The 16,922-nt window shown below is 51.0% G+C and overlaps 6 protein-coding genes across 6 annotated transcripts; 2 read left to right on the forward strand and 4 right to left on the reverse strand.

Annotated features, from left to right (window-relative positions):
• Positions 1–534: 534 nt before the first annotated feature.
• Positions 535–2,525, forward strand: TrAtP1_008953 (uncharacterized protein). Its single transcript, XM_014086363.2, has 3 exons — positions 535–596; positions 668–719; positions 819–2,525. The coding sequence occupies exons 1-3, from the start codon at positions 570–572 to the stop codon at positions 2,480–2,482; spliced, it is 1,743 nt and encodes a 580-aa protein (XP_013941838.2). The 5' UTR covers positions 535–569; the 3' UTR covers positions 2,483–2,525.
• Positions 2,526–3,690, reverse strand: TrAtP1_008954 (uncharacterized protein). Its single transcript, XM_014087136.2, has 6 exons — positions 3,522–3,690; positions 3,396–3,434; positions 3,251–3,284; positions 3,167–3,175; positions 2,935–3,035; positions 2,526–2,870 (listed from the first exon to the last, which is right to left on the reverse strand). Exons 1-6 carry the CDS (start codon positions 3,522–3,524, stop codon positions 2,718–2,720), a joined length of 339 nt encoding a protein of 112 aa, XP_013942611.1. The 5' UTR covers positions 3,525–3,690; the 3' UTR covers positions 2,526–2,717.
• Positions 3,691–4,126: 436 nt separating this feature from the next.
• TrAtP1_008955 (uncharacterized protein) lies at positions 4,127–4,473 on the forward strand (the record flags this gene model as incomplete). Its single annotated transcript, XM_014086342.1, has 2 exons — positions 4,127–4,222; positions 4,309–4,473. 2 exons carry the CDS (start codon positions 4,127–4,129, stop codon positions 4,471–4,473), a joined length of 261 nt encoding a protein of 86 aa, XP_013941817.1.
• Positions 4,474–4,766: 293 nt separating this feature from the next.
• Positions 4,767–8,700, reverse strand: TrAtP1_008956 (uncharacterized protein; the record flags this gene model as incomplete). Its single annotated transcript, XM_066114106.1, has 3 exons — positions 4,767–4,929; positions 4,991–6,198; positions 6,307–8,700. 3 exons carry the CDS (start codon positions 8,698–8,700, stop codon positions 4,767–4,769), a joined length of 3,765 nt encoding a protein of 1,254 aa, XP_065970199.1.
• A 568-nt stretch (positions 8,701–9,268) lies between these two features.
• TrAtP1_008957 (uncharacterized protein) lies at positions 9,269–11,369 on the reverse strand. The gene is made up of 4 exons (XM_014086347.2): positions 11,229–11,369; positions 11,045–11,132; positions 10,733–10,971; positions 9,269–10,647 (listed from the first exon to the last, which is right to left on the reverse strand). The coding sequence occupies exons 1-4, from the start codon at positions 11,277–11,279 to the stop codon at positions 9,421–9,423; spliced, it is 1,605 nt and encodes a 534-aa protein (XP_013941822.1). The 5' UTR covers positions 11,280–11,369; the 3' UTR covers positions 9,269–9,420.
• A 494-nt stretch (positions 11,370–11,863) lies between these two features.
• Positions 11,864–14,575, reverse strand: TrAtP1_008958 (uncharacterized protein). Its single transcript, XM_014086406.2, has 3 exons — positions 13,333–14,575; positions 12,801–13,264; positions 11,864–12,742 (listed from the first exon to the last, which is right to left on the reverse strand). The coding sequence occupies exons 1-3, from the start codon at positions 14,486–14,488 to the stop codon at positions 11,966–11,968; spliced, it is 2,397 nt and encodes a 798-aa protein (XP_013941881.1). The 5' UTR covers positions 14,489–14,575; the 3' UTR covers positions 11,864–11,965.
• Positions 14,576–16,922: the final 2,347 nt, after the last annotated feature.

Raw genomic sequence — 16,922 nt, forward strand, 5'->3', positions numbered from 1 at the left:
TGGTGCTACCGCACGATATTAACCGCTGTCAGGCCCGCCGCTGCCAGACCACAATAACCCCCCCCTGATAGAGACCATCGGCCGTCTGGAGTTTCTCGCTTGAGGCTAAGAGGCGCCTGTCCCAGCAGCTTGTCGCCTAGTGCCAAAATCGCAGGCCAATGCCGCTGCATGGAGCCCTTAAAACCGACCCCTAACCCACAGCGTCTCGTCCCCTTTTCCAACCCCTGGCCGCTGTTCTGCTCCAAATGGACGGGTACCAGTACACTAGTGCGTGTTTGGACCAAAGTAGGAAATGCCAGGCTGTCAGGCATTGTAATTGGCCAATGCAACTTTGAATGTCTGGCATGCCATGAACTAGCCCGTTTGGGACTTGGGGCCCCGTTAGCGGATCAGTGCCTCTGTAGAGCGCAAATCCGGAGTAGAACCTTATCGCCCCGCGAGTGCCGTAACTGAAGGACAGGGGCCGCGATAAAGACGCCAGAGCTCCATGTGCCTATGATGCTAGGAGCTTAGTGTGTATAGCAGCTGCAACTCGATCAATATCACCAGAGAGCTCTTGTGTCGACATAATGGCGAATGTTGATGACATTTTCAAGGTATGGGAATAATATGACGCTTTGGCTTCGACGCATTGGCACGTGTATTGCTGCTAACTACCTGCTCTCAGGCATCAGGCTCCAGCAGCAAGCGAAAACTCGAGCAGCCAATTCGCGACCCTAGTAAGTGAGAACACGAGACATGGCATCACGATACATTGCCAGAAATCTATACTACCATTATAGCTGATCTGTTTCTAACCAATTGGCTGCTCTTTACAGATGAGATTTACAAAGCTACCAAACTGAGCGACCGCACCGTCAATCGCCATGCCCAAGTCGAAGACGAAGTAGAAGAGACTCCCGCCGACGACGACGAATTCGGTCCCGAATTGCCACCGGAAGACGACGCCGGCGATGACGAAGAGGGCCGCTTCTTCGGCGGCGGCATCTCCAAACAAGAATCCGAGATTCTCGATTTCGTCGACAAGGCCGAAGCGGGCGGCGATCTGGGAAAGATAGACAGCGCCTGGCTCAGAAGAACGGCGCTCAACCTCGAGAAGCTCATCACCAAGAATTCGGAACTGCGCGCCCGGTTCGAGGACGAGCCGCACAAATTCATCGACAGCGAAGCCGATCTCGATGCCGAAATCAAGAACCTCTCTCTGCTTGCGGAGTCTTCGGAGCTGTATGAGGAGTTTGTCAAGCTGGGCAGCGCAGGGAGCTTGGTCAGCCTGCTGACGCACGAGAATACAGACATTGCCATTGATGCCATTGAGATTATCGGAGAGCTCACAGACGACGATGTCGTTACGGAGACTGAGCAATGGGACACTTTGGTCGGCGCATTAATTGACAGTGACCTGTTTGGTCTGCTAGTCTCCAACTTGACTCGCTTCAACGAAGACGACGAGTCTGATCGCACGGGTGTCTATCATTCTCTCAGCGTGTTGGAAAACCTCAGCTCCCAGAAAGCCGTCACTACGCGCATGTGCGAGGAGGATGCCCTGCTAAAGTGGCTGCTGCAGCGCATTCAGCGCACCGAGTCGCCAGTGAGCCAGAACAAGCAGTATGCCGCAGAGATTCTGGCCATCCTCGCCCAGACAGCGCCGGAAAACTGTGAAAAGCTCATCAGCCTAGACATCATCGACACCATGCTCCAACTAGTAGCTCCTTATCGTCGACGAGATCCAGAAAAGGGAAGCCCGGAGGAGGAATTTGCCGAGAATTTATTCGAAAGCCTTACATGTCTGGTCGACATCGCTGCCGGGAGAGCCAAGTTCCTCGAAGCTGAAGGAACTGAACTCTGTCTCATCATGATCAAGGAGAGCAAAAAGGCAAAGAACCCGTCTTTACGCCTATTAGATCACGCGACAGGCGGCGCCACCAGCGTCGAGATATGCCAGAGAATAGTCGAGGCAGGAGGACTGAAAACCACATTCACCCTGTTCAACAAGACGCAGGATAACCGCCTCGTTGGGCCGTTGCTGTCCATCTTCTCCTCCATGTTACGATTATTGCCCGCCGAGTCCGCGGAACGGATACGCTTGCTGGCCAAATTCGTCGAAAAGGACTACGAAAAGACTGCAAAGCTGGTAAAGCTACACAGAGACTATAACACGCGCATAAAAGCCGCCGAAGAGGCGCATCAGCAAGAGTCGATAAATTCGCGCGACTCAGAGGAGGATCGTGAGATTCAACTGCTCTCGCGGAAGATGGACGCCGGACTGTTCAACCTCCAGCTCGCCGACGTCATTCTAGCGTGGCTCATTGCCGAGGACGGCGGCGCAAATCAGAAGATTAAGCGACTGCTGGCGGAGACGGACGACGACTTTAAATCGATACAGAAGACGCTCAAAGAGCAACTGAAGGAGTTGGATACCATGGAGGAAGACAGCAAGGATATGGGGGAGATGCTGAGCACCCTCATAGATTTCCTTGACTAATTTGAGAAACCCAGGAGAGAAGCGCAAGTAATAATGAGCAAAATGTAGTTTTAAATATAAGTTAATGTGCAAACTTGATCGAGCATAGCGTCAGTACCAAAAGAGTACGAGCATTTCCACCGTCCTTCTCTCCCCCAGCCGCTAGTACAGAAAGTTCAATCCCATATTATTCCCTCCTTCAATATACACTCCACACCTCACAACAGCAACAGCCACACTTCATCGTAACTCAAATTCACGCAGCCACAGGCTTAACATCAAACACCGCCTGCAGCAGGTTCTTCACAACGGTGTCCTGGTTCTTCTTGCCGGCCTCCTTAATCACCTCAATCTGCTTCTCGGCCTCCTTGCTGGCTTCCTGCTCGGCGGCCTCGTTGCCCTTGCTGTGCTGTAATCGGAAAATGTTAGGCCATGTGTCTGTATTATGTTCCTGATGGGCTGTATATCCGTACCTCGGCTTCAAACTTCTTGAACTCGTCTTCCTTGCTAGCCTTGTAATCGGCGATTTCCTTCTTGGCTTCGTCACGGGCCTCCTTGACGCGCTTGGTTCGGACTATATGCGTCGTTTGTATGTCAGAATTGTGTTTCTTCGCTTCGGATTCGTATATTCTCGCATTTCGTTCCGCCAAACAGAGAGATGGAGCTGAGGTGTGGTTGCGGTTGCGGTAAATGGTCATCACTCACATTCTCGAGCTAAATGCAAACAAGCAAAAGTCAGTCAACTTCCAAAAGGCAATGAAGCCCTGATATAGGATGGTCACAACATACCCTTCTGTACAATCTTGGATGCCTCTCTCTCAGCCTACCAACACAGCATCAGCACCACGAACCATCATCGCCCGACATCTTCCTCGTCGTATCGATCCTATAGAAACAGCCGTATAAAATCATACGCTCATGTCGTCAAACATACATCAAGAAGGGTCTGAATACCCGCCGAGTTCTGTGCAGACTGTTTTCCATAATCGTCAGCTTCCAGAAGCTACTACCCATTCATTTCCCCCCCTCTAGACAAACATCAATGCGCGCGCGCACTCACCATGACTGATCGTTTGACGGTAGTTTTGAAAGAACTCGCTCAAATACAAAGAAAGGAGAAGAAAAGGATTGGAATTCGGTTCAAGGCGCAGGAGTTGTAAAGTCGCAGAATGCAGTGGATGTCTCTGGTGAGCTTTAGCTTCCAGCTTCATGCAAAGGATAGATGGGATGCCGCCTTAGGTAATGCCGGTTGTCGTCACAGCTTTTCGGCGTGGCCTCGGCCTTAGAAGTGCGCTCCTAAAGTACCGCGCTCTGGCACCACTAACTGCGCAACAGCAAACTTTTAAGCTAAACTGTTACTGCATCCCGCCAACGGTACTCGCCTCCTCTACAATACCACCTAAATCGAACCGTCCACCCACACAACAGATAAGCTTGACGGGCAATCATCGTTCTAAAACTTCATTCCCATATTCGCGCCATTTCATTCGCCAACGCCTAAACATCCACACTCGCCCATCGCCCATCTTTATAGCCTCTTATACAGATCACGCCAAACTACTGAGCCAATCTCCTCATATCCTACTAGAAGTCTTGCACGCAAAACAATTCCCCATCAGGGAAGAAACAGAAAAGAAAAAAAACTCATTATAAAACTTCGTCGCCATGTCTCAGGCATCTAGAATTGCCCTCGCCACGACATCCACATTCACCTGTGGAATGATTGCATGGGTTCACTTCAGACAACGAGAAGAGAAAAATGTACGTTTTGCTTTCTTTGTCTACCCGCTCGCCATCATACTTCATCAGCATCAGCATCACTGCTAACCAGTAGCTTTGTACAAAAGACTATGCATCAGGGCGTTGTCCGTGACATGGAGCGACAGCGCATCAAGAGAGAGCGTGAATTGGACTTTGATATGCAGCGCCAGTTGGAGGCAGAGTACAAGCTCGAGCAGAATGTTCACAATTCACTGGAACCTCTGGGCAACAATTCAGCCCCGCCAAAGTAACGGCAAAGACATTCATTCACATCATGTATCACAATGAGCGAGCTTAGAGATTCATGTTTGCCTTACTTTTTTGTTTCTTTGTTGTATTATTCTTATCTACATGTACAAATCATACTCTCCGCTCAGCAACCATGTAGCTGGCGTAGCAATGGGGGTGAAGCCCCCCATGTCCATTCTGTCTTGAAGCAATTTCCACTTTCTACCAATCTCCAAAAGATGTACGAAAAATGAACTTTTCAGCCATTGTGGCAACCATATTATGCAACATTTATAACCCAATCCCCATCGCCAAACTACCGAACAGATGCACCAGACCGGTTGGTGTACATTCTAGCTGCAATGTTCATTGACTGGAGCTCCTGGAATAAGAGCTTGGCAGCGTAAGGAATGTGAATCTGTGCAATCTTTGTCTTGTTCTTGCATGGCCGACACTCGAACGATTGTTTGGATAAGTTACTATAAAAATGTTAATAGACTGTTATTGAGTTTGTAGAAGAGAAGCATGAGGAATACGTACGCAATGGGTGTCATGAGTCCACAAATCTCGCAAATGTGAACTCGGAAGGCGTCCGACACCTCAAACAATCGCTCCTTGAGGAAGGACGCTGCACCGTGTGCAATCATACAATCACGTTCCATTTCTCCGAATCGGAGACCACCATCTCGAGCACGACCCTCCACTGGCTGCCGTGTCATGATCTGCACAGGACCACGAGCTCTGGCATGGATCTTGTCGTCCACCATGTGGCGGAGTCGCTGGTAGTATGTCGGTCCAAAGAATACTTGTGCTCTTAGCTTGCGTCCAGTATGGCCGTTGTACATGATTTCGAAGCCTCGAGACTGGTAGCCGTGCTTTCGCAAGAGCTCAGAGACTGAATCGACGGTGACATCCGTAAAGGGAGTAGCATCACCCTCCATACCTTCCAGCGTAGAGACCTTACTCAGGAGACACTCAATCAAGTGAGCAATTGTCATACGAGACGGAATGGCGTGGGGGTTGATAATGATATCTGGAGTGAGACCTTCTCTTGTGAATGGCATGTCCTCCTGTCGGTAGGTAACACCAATAGTGCCCTTCTGACCGTGACGAGAGGCAAACTTGTCTCCAATCTGGGGAATCTTGGTCGTTCGAACACGGACCTTGACATATTTAACATTATCCGCGTTCACCGTCACGATAACCTGGTCGACGATACCATTCTCGGTACTTCGCAAAGGCGTCGAGATATCGCGTCTTTGGTGCATGGTCGTCCTGGTTCCAAGATCCTGTGTCTCGGCGTCGATTGGTGCTGTCTTGCCGATGATGATGTCCTCACCTGACACACGAACACCAGGAGCAACGATACCATCTTCGTCCAGCTTGTCATATGTGCCGTGCTTCATGCGAAGAGTGTTTTGGTGGAATGGCTTCTCAAACACTTCCGTGTAGTTCAAGCCAACCTTCTTCTCTTGATCTGAATATGATCGGAAGAAAAGACTTCGGAAGAGACCTCTGTCAATACTACTCTGGTTCATAATGACGGAATCTTCTTGGTTATAGCCAGAGTAACAAGCAATTGCTACAATGGCGTTTTGTCCGGCTGGCAGCTCACGGAATTTCAAAAACTCCATAGAACGAGTAGTGCCCAGCGGTTTCTGAGGGTAGTAGAGGATATTGGCCATGGTGTCCATACGCCGAGAATAGTTGGTTAGGAAGAAGCCCATGGCTTGTTTACCCATGGCAGACTGGTAGGTGTTACGGGGGGGACTGTATAGCATCAATTAGCGATCTGACCGTAGGGGACTGAAAAGTTGGACAAAGGGGGAAAAGGATAGCTTCTCGGGTTGACATACCTGGTTGTGATCGGGGAAAGGAATGATACTAGCACAGATACCTAAGATCATACTCGGGTGAATCTCGCAATGCGTATACATGTGAGTTGTCGGATTTGTCTTGGTCTTGAGACGCTTATTTGGATCGTCTCCTATGTCTTCATCCGTGGCAATGCCGGCCTTTTGAAGACGATAGAGCTCCAGATCCTCCGGTGTCATGCAAATCATGGACGTTTCTTCTTCCTCGGCGTCGAGATATTCCACCGCACCAGCTCTAATCAGCCCTTCCCATCCGAGCTTCATGCTTGGGTCTTCTGGAGGCTCAGCCTGCTCTTTGGCCAGTCTATTGACAAGGTCCTTGGTCAAAACCAGGTGGCCCTTGTTGATACCCGTTTCCGGGTCATCTTCCTGCTGTACAGTGAAGACGGGACGCATGACACGGCCGGCGTCAGAGAAGATTTTGAATTCTTGGTCTCGAATTTCTCTGATCAGAGAGACCTCGTACTGCAGATAGGATTTGCGACGAGTATCCAAAACTTGGTTTACCAGATGCTTGGGGTCTTGGTGGATTCCAACCCAGACACCATTCACAAAGATCTTTGTAGCATGGGGATACCTCAGTGGCTCATACTCCTCAACGACTTCCATACCTCTGTTGATCATAAACTCGATCAAAGGCTCAGAAGGAGATCCAACACTGACGTAGCACATGAGAGACAAATTCTTGACCAGACCACAAGCTTGACCTTCAGGGGTCTCAGCCGGGCACACCAAACCCCAGTGTGTGTTGTGGAGCTGTCGAGGCTTCGCCAGCTTACCATCTCTTCCGATGGGTGTATTGGTACGGCGCAAATGGGAAAGTGTAGAAGCAAAAGTGTAACGGTTAAGCACCTGTGAGACACCTGCGGTCGAGCTCATTGCCTTCTTCTGGTCACCCCAGTTTCCAGTGGCGAGCGAGTACTTTAGTCCGTTGGAAAGTGTGCCGGGCTTAATGCCAACAGCAAGGTTGAAGTGGCGGTTACCCTCAACACATCGTCTGAGGTAGTTGGCCAGCTCTGTATTCATTCTGCGCATGATACCACGGAACAGCTTGGCCAGCAGTGGACCCGCCAGATCTAGACGCTTCTTTCCAAAGTGGTCTCGGTCGTCGGGCTCTCGTCTTCCAAGTGCGCATTGCAATAGCTTGTGCACCATGTATCCAAGGAAGAATGCCTTTCTGGTCTCACTGCCTTCAGTCTGGGAAATGTGGGGAAGCGTCTCCTTCTGGAGAATGTCCTTTGCTACACGAACACGCTTCTCACGACCGAGGCCGGCTTGATCACGGTTGCCTCGCTTTCCGATGAAATCAAGGGCAACTTCTCGATCCTGAACACAAAAGGCTTCTTCAATGCAAGGCCGAAGCATTTCGAGCATTTGGCTGTCGTTTCGGTCGTAGCAGATGTGGTTCAGAATGTCCTCATCAGAAACGACGCCCAAGGCACGGAAAACAATGGCAACGGGAAGATCTGACTTGACAAAAGGCAGGGTAGTGTGAATAGTTTGCCCAAAACCACCTCGCGCAGAGTCTCCTTTGCCGTACAACTTGAGCATCATGCTGGAGATGAGTCGAGATCCCTTTTCCAGCGCACTTCGGATTTCGGCCGTGTAGGTATAGGCACTGGGCTGGGCCTTCTTGAAGACCTGGACGATGTTTGCGGCGGAACGCTCCTGGGCGATGAGGACCTTTTCACTACCGTTGATAACGAAGTAGCCTCCTTGGTCATAAGGGCACTCGTTGACGAGGAACAGGCTGTCATCCTGTTCACGGCTCAGATGACAAATCTTGGACTTGACCATGATGGGCAGCTTGCCAACGAAAACCATGTCCTTCCAGTCGTCAGACTTGCCGAGATTGTCGTCTTCGCCATTCTCTTCCTCCTCCCATTCCAGCTTTGTGGGGTTTTCTCCGGTCCTTGCATACTGTTCCTGCTGGGCATCATCCATCTCATGCAGCGGAACCTCCCTCTCGACGGCCGCAGACACTTTCTTGGTGATCTTGATGTACAGCGGACTGGCGTAAGTCAGGTTGCGGTCTCGACATTCGTAAGGGAGCAAAGACGTCACAGTTCCATCCGTCTCACTGATAGTGGGACGTGATACCATGACGCTTCCAAATTTGATTTCATATCGGCGAAGGGCTATCGTTCGACCAGGTGGCGAAGGAGGATTGGGCTGGTCGAGTGTGATGGTGGAGTATTCGTTGACGAGATCCTGGATTGTCGTCTGGGTGAACTCGTCAAAGGAGTCGGTCTGCTGTGATACGAGGCCCTTGGTCTCGAAGAAGGAGGAAATCACAGTCCAGCAATCCTCGGGCGTGATGCCCTCATCCTCATCCCCATAGTTCTCATAGTCGTAATCGTCTTCGTAATCAGCCATGGTGCCGGTGTGAGATCTTTTCAAGATTGGTAAGAAATAAAATGGAGCCTTCTCCTTAAATCTTGCTCCAACAAGCCTTTGAGCAGAGGTCCAGAGCAATTATCGTGAGTTGCAGCCTCGTCCTCGCGCCGTGGAGGGACCGCTCGAACAAGGAAGCTCTCGACGAATCAGCAGCGATCCTAATGCCTGTCACCAAGCAGCATCTGCGAGCGATCCCGGCAAAAAGAGTCTCCTGGACACAAAGAGCTCTTGCGGGACTGGCGATGCGCACGATGGATGCCGACGTTGAAGAGCAGCAGCTTTTTAGGCGTGATGATGGAAACTTTCCAAGGCAAAAGGGATCCCGCCAGTTGCTGCGGCGCGACGTGCTTAGAGAGCAGAAGCCACTGACTAACTGAGACTAGCGCCCCGATACAGCACTTGCGCCTCTGAAATCACGATTGGATTAGATAAGCGCCATTTTTCTTTGGGCGCCCAATAGGTATAGGTAGTGGGCGCCTTTTCTTTGCACTCCGTAGACCAGATACAGACAACACAACGAGAGAGCATTTGGCGTAGACTGACATTTGGCATGTAGATTCTATTAAGCTACTTTCCTATAAATCAAAATTCTATCCAACAAAACAACTTTCAAGCGTACCTAACCATACTATTGTATCCACAAAGATTGCCATCACAAGGTAGGTAGCACTGTATGGGATATATAGGTACGCATCACAACTATGTTTGTAAGATCAGGCCCATACCCTGTGCAATCTTGCGTGCCAGGGCCTTCTTCAGATACCATTCTCTTGCCAAAGATCGTGTCATCTTCGCAAATGCTGCAGGGGATATGCGACCTTTCTCAACCGCCCGGCCAAGCATGAATATCGCATCGCCCAGCGCCCGTTCCTCTGCCACTACTCTGTACAACTGATTTGATACTACAGTGGGGGCTACCAGTAGCTCGTCGATGTCTGGAACAGTGTGGCCCCTCGACCCTTCAATGACGGCATCCGCTTTTCGCAGAGCGTCGTGAAGGATGTTGGTGTTGGAATTGATTATGTTGGACAGCTGAGTCAGTTGCCCCATTTCCGCTTGAACGGCGGACATTGCAGACAGCATGGCGTTCTGCTGGGCACCTAGTCCAGCCATGGTAGATTCATTCTGCTGTCGACTCCGTTGTCGGATAGTAGCCAGAGTCTGGGCCAGCTGCCTAAGAAGAGCATCTTTTTCGGGGTTCGGCGGAATAGGGGGTGCTTCGATGGCATGAGATGATACCTCCAAGTTGAGTGCATCGTCAAGAAGATTTGGGGGAGGTGGCGGTGGCTTTGGTTGGAGAGGAAGCTGGGGCTGTTGTTGAAATTGCTGCTGCTGCCATTGCTGCTGCTGCGCAGGTGGCCTATCCCATGCTTGCTGCTGCTGATGGGATGGCTGCCATTGTCCTTGGCCCTGTGCCTGTCCTTGGGGATAGAATTGACCTGAATATCCGGCATTTGGTCCTGATGACGGAGGCTGCGGTAGCCCTTGCGACTGAGGAGATTGAAGGCTTGGCCCCTGAATATTCGCGTACTGAGGGAGAGATTGAGCATGAGACTGATATGATGGCCTGGATACCTGCGTCTGCGGCGGAAGAGGCGGAGCTGATTCATATCTTGATGGTAACCCCGTGCTGCTGACAGGACTGGGAGAAGAGAGCTGAGAATGTGATGAGATCGGTGGTGGTGAGCGAGTGTCCTGATGAGGTTTGGGAGGCGGTGGTGGTGGTCGGGATTCTCCTTGATTTGTATATGGTCCTGCCGGAGGTGATATCGAAGTAGCAGGTAGTTCTGGGGGGTGAGGGGCGACGGGAGGTGGCATTTGAGGGGGCGGGCTCTGGACACCCGGACGAGCCTGCCGGGAGATGACTGGCGGTTCCTTTGCAAATACGTCGCTCAAGACGGAGAGGAAGTCGTTTAGGCTTGATTTCTGTACACGGAAGTTAGCATAACTTGTTGCCTTCACTTGAAGGAGAGCACATGGAGCCAATCAGTGGAGGAGCAGTATGACTTACATCCCAGAAATCACCCCAACCAGCCAGATATGGGTGGTAGACCTGGCCTTGAGGGTCGACATGCTGACCCGGACGGACCATCATGGTCTCCGTCGGCGTGACATACGCCAACGGTGCCTCCCTCGGATACGCATGCGGCACCCATATCGAGACGGGGAACCTATATGTGGTGCCTCGGAAGAGGGTCGGGATCGTGCCCGTCAAATGGACTAGCAGGGAGCTGGCGCCATTGGGAAACGCTGTGAGTCGGATTGTCAGTCCTGTAGCTTCGAGGCAGTGAAGATGATGGATAATGGAGAAGCGCAGTCATACTGTAGACGTCGGTTCGTGGAGTAAGTGTCGGATACCGCGCGAGGACCGTGGCAACGTCGCCGTACGTGCGGTTGACATCGTGATATTCCTGCCGATGACAAGGTTAGATGCGGGGTTTGATACAGCGTGGTCAAGGGCGCTTCATTTGAAAGAGCGAGAAGGCGAGAAATTGAGGTGGACATACGCTTGTCAGGACGCTGTACAGCCAGTTCAGCACATGCTGTTGAACGGGCATCGTGGTGGTGATGCTTTGCAAGGCATCGTCAGTCGCAGGAGTTGGTGCGGGCAAATACTGGCGTAGCAGTTGGAGCTGCAACTATGGCTCCACGGATGACGACTCAGAGCTTCCAGCATCCAACGGCTCCACGGACTGGAGGGGTTACAGCGGGCAGCGCCGCCTTGTGGGGGTCTGGAACCCCTGCAAACGGCGCTGAAGCCGGCTATAAGGCTGTGCTGCGGGAGGGAGGCACATGACAGCGCCCTAAAATCGCTTCTTGGCACGTATTTGACGCTTTTTCAGGTTCAGGTTTACTTGCTTTCATATCGCAAGAGGTATTCCCAAAGTTTAAATAATTCAATCATCTGAATAAACACTTGTGGATTTGAGGCGCTATGTAGACGGTCGCCTTGATTATTACAGCAATAATTTCTCAAATGCTTCAGCCAAACGCTGGAGCATGGAAACAGAACTGCTCTTGCCCTACGGAGATGAAGATGCTGCCTACAACAGACATGCAAACAACTGCTTCTTCAGCCTTGAATTTGTACTTAACATATGCGACAAATCTACAATCACCAGATACAGTAGCGAGTCTCTTCAGTTTATCATCAAGGACGTCATTTGACTATCAAGGTTGAAAATGAATTCAACGGCGCTACACAAAAACTAAGCAAAAGGTATCATTTCTAGGCATCAACACATCAATCATCGCTCAGTGCAAAGCAGCGCTCGCTGCTGTCCGCGTTATTCCCCCACCAGTTTGGCATCGTAATGATCTTGCCCGCGCCAAAGCACAGGAAGATGAGCAGCATGTTGAAGTTGAAGCCAGCATCAAACGCCGCCGCCAGGATGTAGTTCCACCGCGCCCACAGGTCGTAGCGGTATCGGAACGCCAGGAACATGACCACGAAGCCTCCGATGAAGCTCGACGTGTAGCCCGTGCTGAGGTTGCCGTAGAAGATGGACATGGCGGAGAAGAAGATGGTGGTGTTCCAAAGCTGGAACTTGGCCCGGGGGAACATCTTGTGCAGGCCGAAGATGATGATGGGGCACACGGCGCCGACGAGATAGCCGTAGGGAACAGGCTTGTAGATGTCCTGCTTGAAAAGACGGCTGGGGCCGACAAGCACATACTGGACACCCGATGTCAGAGATGAGGCGAGCGACTGGCCAGTCCATTGGTGAGTGGGATCTTCCTTGGCGCCAGAGAGATAGTCGCTCTTGGTGTCGAGGACCCATCGAATGACTGCATAGTCAATGGGGATGCCAATGGCCGAACCAAAGACTTGCGAGAAGAAGACGGCCTTGGGTGGCACATGCATGTAGTGGCCGATCTTCATGTCTTGGAGGTTGAGCTGTGCACGATACCAGGCGTCTCCCGCGATGGCTCCGTAGGTCGAAGCACCACAGGGATTCTTGAATCCAGATATGCCGTTGACCATGGCACCGTACAAGAGCTCGTTGGTTGTTCCGATGGGCTGAAGGAGAGTGTTAGTAAAACGTACAGATGAACCAAGGTTAAAGGGAATATCTCACCAGTTGGTAGTTGGACAGAGCATACAGCCAGCCCAGCGGCACGACAACCAGAGCTCCCGTGATGATGGCTACGAAATAGGTCCACACGGGAATGAACATTAGATTCTTGCCGACGATGGCGATGAGCATGACAAACGAGACCAGGAACAAGGCGCCAAACCACCACCAGGGAATCTCGTCATATGGTCGCTGCAAGATGTTGAGCTGATCCTTGTACTGCTCGGTAATCTTGCCAGAGCCCTTGACTGCCGTGCGCTCTCTAAGCTTCTTGAAGCTCTCTTTAATCTGAGGCCAGCCAAAGAGCAGCATCCAAACGAGGGCCGAAGAGTAGGAGGCGATATCGAAAAAGTTACTCCACAGCTGTTGAGTGCCAACGTATAACTCTCCGTACTGCTCGTATGCGGTGTGGTTGAGTTTAGAGTCGGCAGTTAGGAGTTCGGTCAAAGGATAGGAAGTTCCGTTTTCTAGGGATCAGAGGTTAGCAGTGCGTTTTTTGCATGGCAATTTGCAAGAATTATAGGCAAGTACATACGCAGAAAGACGCGGTTCGACATCAAGTTGTGCCTCCACTCTCCCAGATTACCAAACTTGGAAGCAGGGAGCAGGACCCAGCAGTTGAACACAAATGCAGCAAAAAGAATGACCTGCGTCCACCAGGGGGTCAGGAAGAGACTGCCGCCGTTGGAAATACTGGACCAGTCAAGAGACAGATTCAAGAATCCCATACCACCGAATCCAGAACCGATAAAGTTGGCCGTCTTGTTGTGCGGCGCCACCCAGCAAAGGAAAGCCAGGGAGCCGAGGAAAGGGAAGACGTATTCGGGCAGGAATTGCCACAGGATGATACCGCCCATGACGGAGAAGAAGACTACCATCTGCTTGCGAGACGCACGGTTTGGGTGTTCGCGCTGCTTCTTCTGGGTCTCAAATAGGGCGGCCTGGCAGATGGACTGGAACCAGGGGTACTGCGGATCGTAGATTAGGAACTGCCGTGCCAAGGCGGCATATGAGTAGCCCGTCCAGGTAATGCCCAGCATGAAGAAGACGGCCACTGCACCGTTGACAGGCTGGCCAAAGTACAGCTCAGACATGGCAATGGGGGTGTAGCCCAGGTTGTAAGTGGCACCAGATGCTGCAGAAATGGTGATCAAGACATGTTCTTTGGTGCTAAAAGGACCCGGGTTGAGGCTGAAACCCCATTTGGATCCGGGGATTCCAATCCACCAAGCCGGCAGGACCTTGGCGAGCCACACGCCGACGTAGTTGGAAGCAATCTGGACAAAGAAGACGGAATAGGGAGCATAGGTTGTTCGGAAGTGGGCCATCTGTGACAGGAAGGCTCCGGGGGCGACAAAGAGGATGGTGAGGAGAAAGTATCGAAAGGTCAAGGTCGGTTCAGTGGGATCGTCAGTGAAGCTGACAATGCGCCTCACATATTGCGGGATGTCCTTGATTCTGGGGTCATCTTCGTCGACAACCTCTTCCTCGCCGTTCTCGTTGGTGAGGGTATACTGGGCCTTGCCGTTGGTGAGGTCCTCCTTGGACTCGACGTCGACGTCAAGATTGGCGCCGGCCTTTTCGTCAATGCCCAGGATTTGGGACTGCTCTTTTCGGCTGAGAGACTCTTGGGTGAGGATGGGGCCGGCAGACACCACTTCGCCCGGCTTCTCTAGTTGAGCGGACGCCATTGTGGAAGGCTGATGGACCTATGCCCAGAACAAGCAGCCTGGCGTTCCTGAGAAGTCCTACAAATTGTAGTGTAAAGAAAGGAAAGCAGCTCTTAAAGTGAGCCTCTTGATGAATGAGGGCAGACATGGAGCTATTTATCCGAGCAATGTAACGATGGATCGATGCTACGTAAAGAATTCTCCATCCACATGCTGCGCGGGGCCTCTCAGTTCCTCTGGTCGGTCCAATGCAACACCACGATCAACACCATCACTGACAAACTGACAGGATTCCAGTGGCCAGACGCGGGCAACTCTACGGCACAAGATACCCGGAGAGTGGATGACCGGGGCAGCACGCCATAGCAAGGGCCGTTTACGATGAAGTGCATGAGGATATGCTTAACTGGAGAGAAGTTGGAGGGAAGCACTTACAAAGGCCCCTCGACGATCCATCCTTCGTATTTCGTGTAAGCGCAAGCTCGCATTCTGTTGCTCAAAAGTGGCAATATAGCCAAATTGATCGAGGCCGCAGTGGGTCATCTGAACCGGAGCCAGCTTTGCTTCGGTCCAAAAGCGGAACTGCCATCAAGAGTGCCACATCTTAAAAATCAAAAGCTCCAGGCTACTTCGGCTCTGGGCTGCCGGCTGGGCGCAGAAAACGCCATGCATATGGAAAACGCGCCAGGGCTCAAGAAGATCTTTTGCGTGTTGCTGCCACATTTTCCAGCCAACTAGACTAGCAGGTGCGGCAACAGCGCCGTTGGAAACGGCAAACTTGGCTCGGGGAAAAAAAGTTCTCAAGGAGAATTAAAGAAACAAGCGTCGGCACAGTAAAAGACGCCAGGAGCAGGGGATATGGTGTCATTGCGGGCTAAGCTTGAAATGGGCGAATCCACGTGGGAATAGACCCAGATACCTGGCCGTCTTTATTGAAATGCTTAATCTTGCGTTCAGCGAAGCAGCGGGTTTGGGTTCGCCATCTGCCTCATGCAGCTGATATGCAGGCAGCGCCTTTCCCGAGTGTTTGGTGTCTATCAAGCCGGGATAAAAAGAAGTTGCTGCCAAGGCTGCAAATCGTTGATCCTGACGTTAATAGAGAGAGAGGCGTTGCTGCAGACAATAAGAGTGGATGTTCCGGACGCTCTCCAGGGCTGCCATGACGATTTTTGATATGGAGCTCCAGTATCGGGCCTTGTGGGGTGCAGCCCGTTCCGGACTTTTTTGACAAACGCACTATTGCTCTGAGAGGACTTTTTTTTATTTTTTGTTTTGTCTTATCCAATTGCCGGGTTGTGTTGTCCGACGATGTGGTTCGCCTATTATCGGGTATTGTTACTGTTTTGTAACGACCCTTTCGAGCTTCAGTTGAAGGGTCCAGAAGACCCATTCTGTATTACCAATACGTGTGAAATCATGGTCGTGTCAGCATGAGAGTGTGGACATGTACGGATTATTTAGTTTAGCATTTTGGAGTGTGGTTCTGATGGTTGTTTGTGATGCAGCTTGAGATGGGATGAAATAACCGATTCTACCATCACGTGCTCATAGAATCCTTGTCATGAATCGCCAATACCTACCTAAACTTCAGATGTTTGCAGGCTAATAAAACAGCCAATGACTGTCCTACTAACGGACGTAACATCTTGACAGTCGCTTTATACAAGCTAGCGCACTATAAGATTGGCACACCAAGTCTATTCTTGGCAGCTGCTGTATTCGGGGCGCTATCGTGGTGTTCGATCCATTGCTGCTGCTACTCCATCCCCCAGGCAGGTCGGTTGACAGATAGATCTACAAACTTAAAAAGAGTGCATATGCACGGCCGATACCATGCTGCTATGCTCCACGCTTGGGTTAGATGGGAAGGATGAGAGGTGGGCCTCTATATCTATCGCGGGCTTGTTCGTGGGGATGCCATCACGAAACGTGCAAGTACATATCCAGTGAAGGAGGTGGAATAATGCGATTGCTGGATAGACTTGGAGATGTCGGATCATTCGATTTCTACAAGTCGAGGCCACATCACATAGGTGCGACAGTAGTGACCAAAGCTTGCTTCCGGCAGTGAATGCAAGCAAAGGCCAGTGCCTGCAGAAGAGGCGTTCCAGTTCCAAATTTGCGTATACACATCTACCGAGGTGCACACATTAGTCTCAGTATTTTCGTACTGTCCTACGATTTTAGTGTATACCATTTAACGGCCAAGTTCTATATTTGACCCGATATCATGCTTGCAGTGGAAAGAAAAGTTGGTTGGTGTAGTGCTGTTTATCAGACTGTCAAGGGATTTAACCTTATTGGCGGCATATTAGCTTTCAACACCAATAAGTCAAGCAAAGCACACTGACGTGATTAAATCGAACTAGCCAATGATGTCAAAGTGCCCAAATAGTAAAATAAATGTGCCAAATACCCCTTTTAAATGCGAAATAACGCCGGGCTCCAGGGTAGT

This window comes from Trichoderma atroviride, chromosome 4 (genome assembly GCF_020647795.1).
Source record: "Trichoderma atroviride chromosome 4, complete sequence".
Taxonomy (NCBI): Eukaryota; Fungi; Ascomycota; class Sordariomycetes; order Hypocreales; family Hypocreaceae; genus Trichoderma; species Trichoderma atroviride.

Excerpts from the sequence above, each read along its gene's own strand:
- TrAtP1_008953 (XM_014086363.2), top strand. The coding sequence starts at position 570 with ATGGCGAATGTTGATGACATTTTCAAG. Across the intron at positions 597-667 it reads ATGTTGATGACATTTTCAAG|GCATCAGGCTCCAGCAGCAA; the intron begins GTATGGGAATAA and ends ACCTGCTCTCAG. Across the intron at positions 720-818 it reads GCAGCCAATTCGCGACCCTA|ATGAGATTTACAAAGCTACC; the intron begins GTAAGTGAGAAC and ends TGCTCTTTACAG.
- TrAtP1_008954 (XM_014087136.2), bottom strand. Across the intron at positions 3,285-3,395 it reads GTATTCAGACCCTTCTTGAT|GCTGAGAGAGAGGCATCCAA; the intron begins GTATGTTTGACG and ends CTGTGTTGGTAG. Across the intron at positions 2,871-2,934 it reads TCAAGAAGTTTGAAGCCGAG|CACAGCAAGGGCAACGAGGC; the intron begins GTACGGATATAC and ends TTCCGATTACAG.
- TrAtP1_008957 (XM_014086347.2), bottom strand. The coding sequence starts at position 11,279 with ATGCCCGTTCAACAGCATGTGCTGAACTGGCTGTACAGCGTCCTGACA. Across the intron at positions 11,133-11,228 it reads TGTACAGCGTCCTGACAAGC|GAATATCACGATGTCAACCG; the intron begins GTATGTCCACCT and ends TGTCATCGGCAG. Across the intron at positions 10,648-10,732 it reads GTTGGGGTGATTTCTGGGAT|AAATCAAGCCTAAACGACTT; the intron begins GTAAGTCATACT and ends TTCCGTGTACAG.
- TrAtP1_008958 (XM_014086406.2), bottom strand. The coding sequence starts at position 14,488 with ATGGCGTCCGCTCAACTAGAGAAGCCGGGCGAAGTGGTGTCTGCCGGC. Across the intron at positions 13,265-13,332 it reads GTCGAACCGCGTCTTTCTGC|AAAACGGAACTTCCTATCCT; the intron begins GTATGTACTTGC and ends TCTGATCCCTAG. Across the intron at positions 12,743-12,800 it reads CTCTGTCCAACTACCAACTG|CCCATCGGAACAACCAACGA; the intron begins GTGAGATATTCC and ends ACTCTCCTTCAG.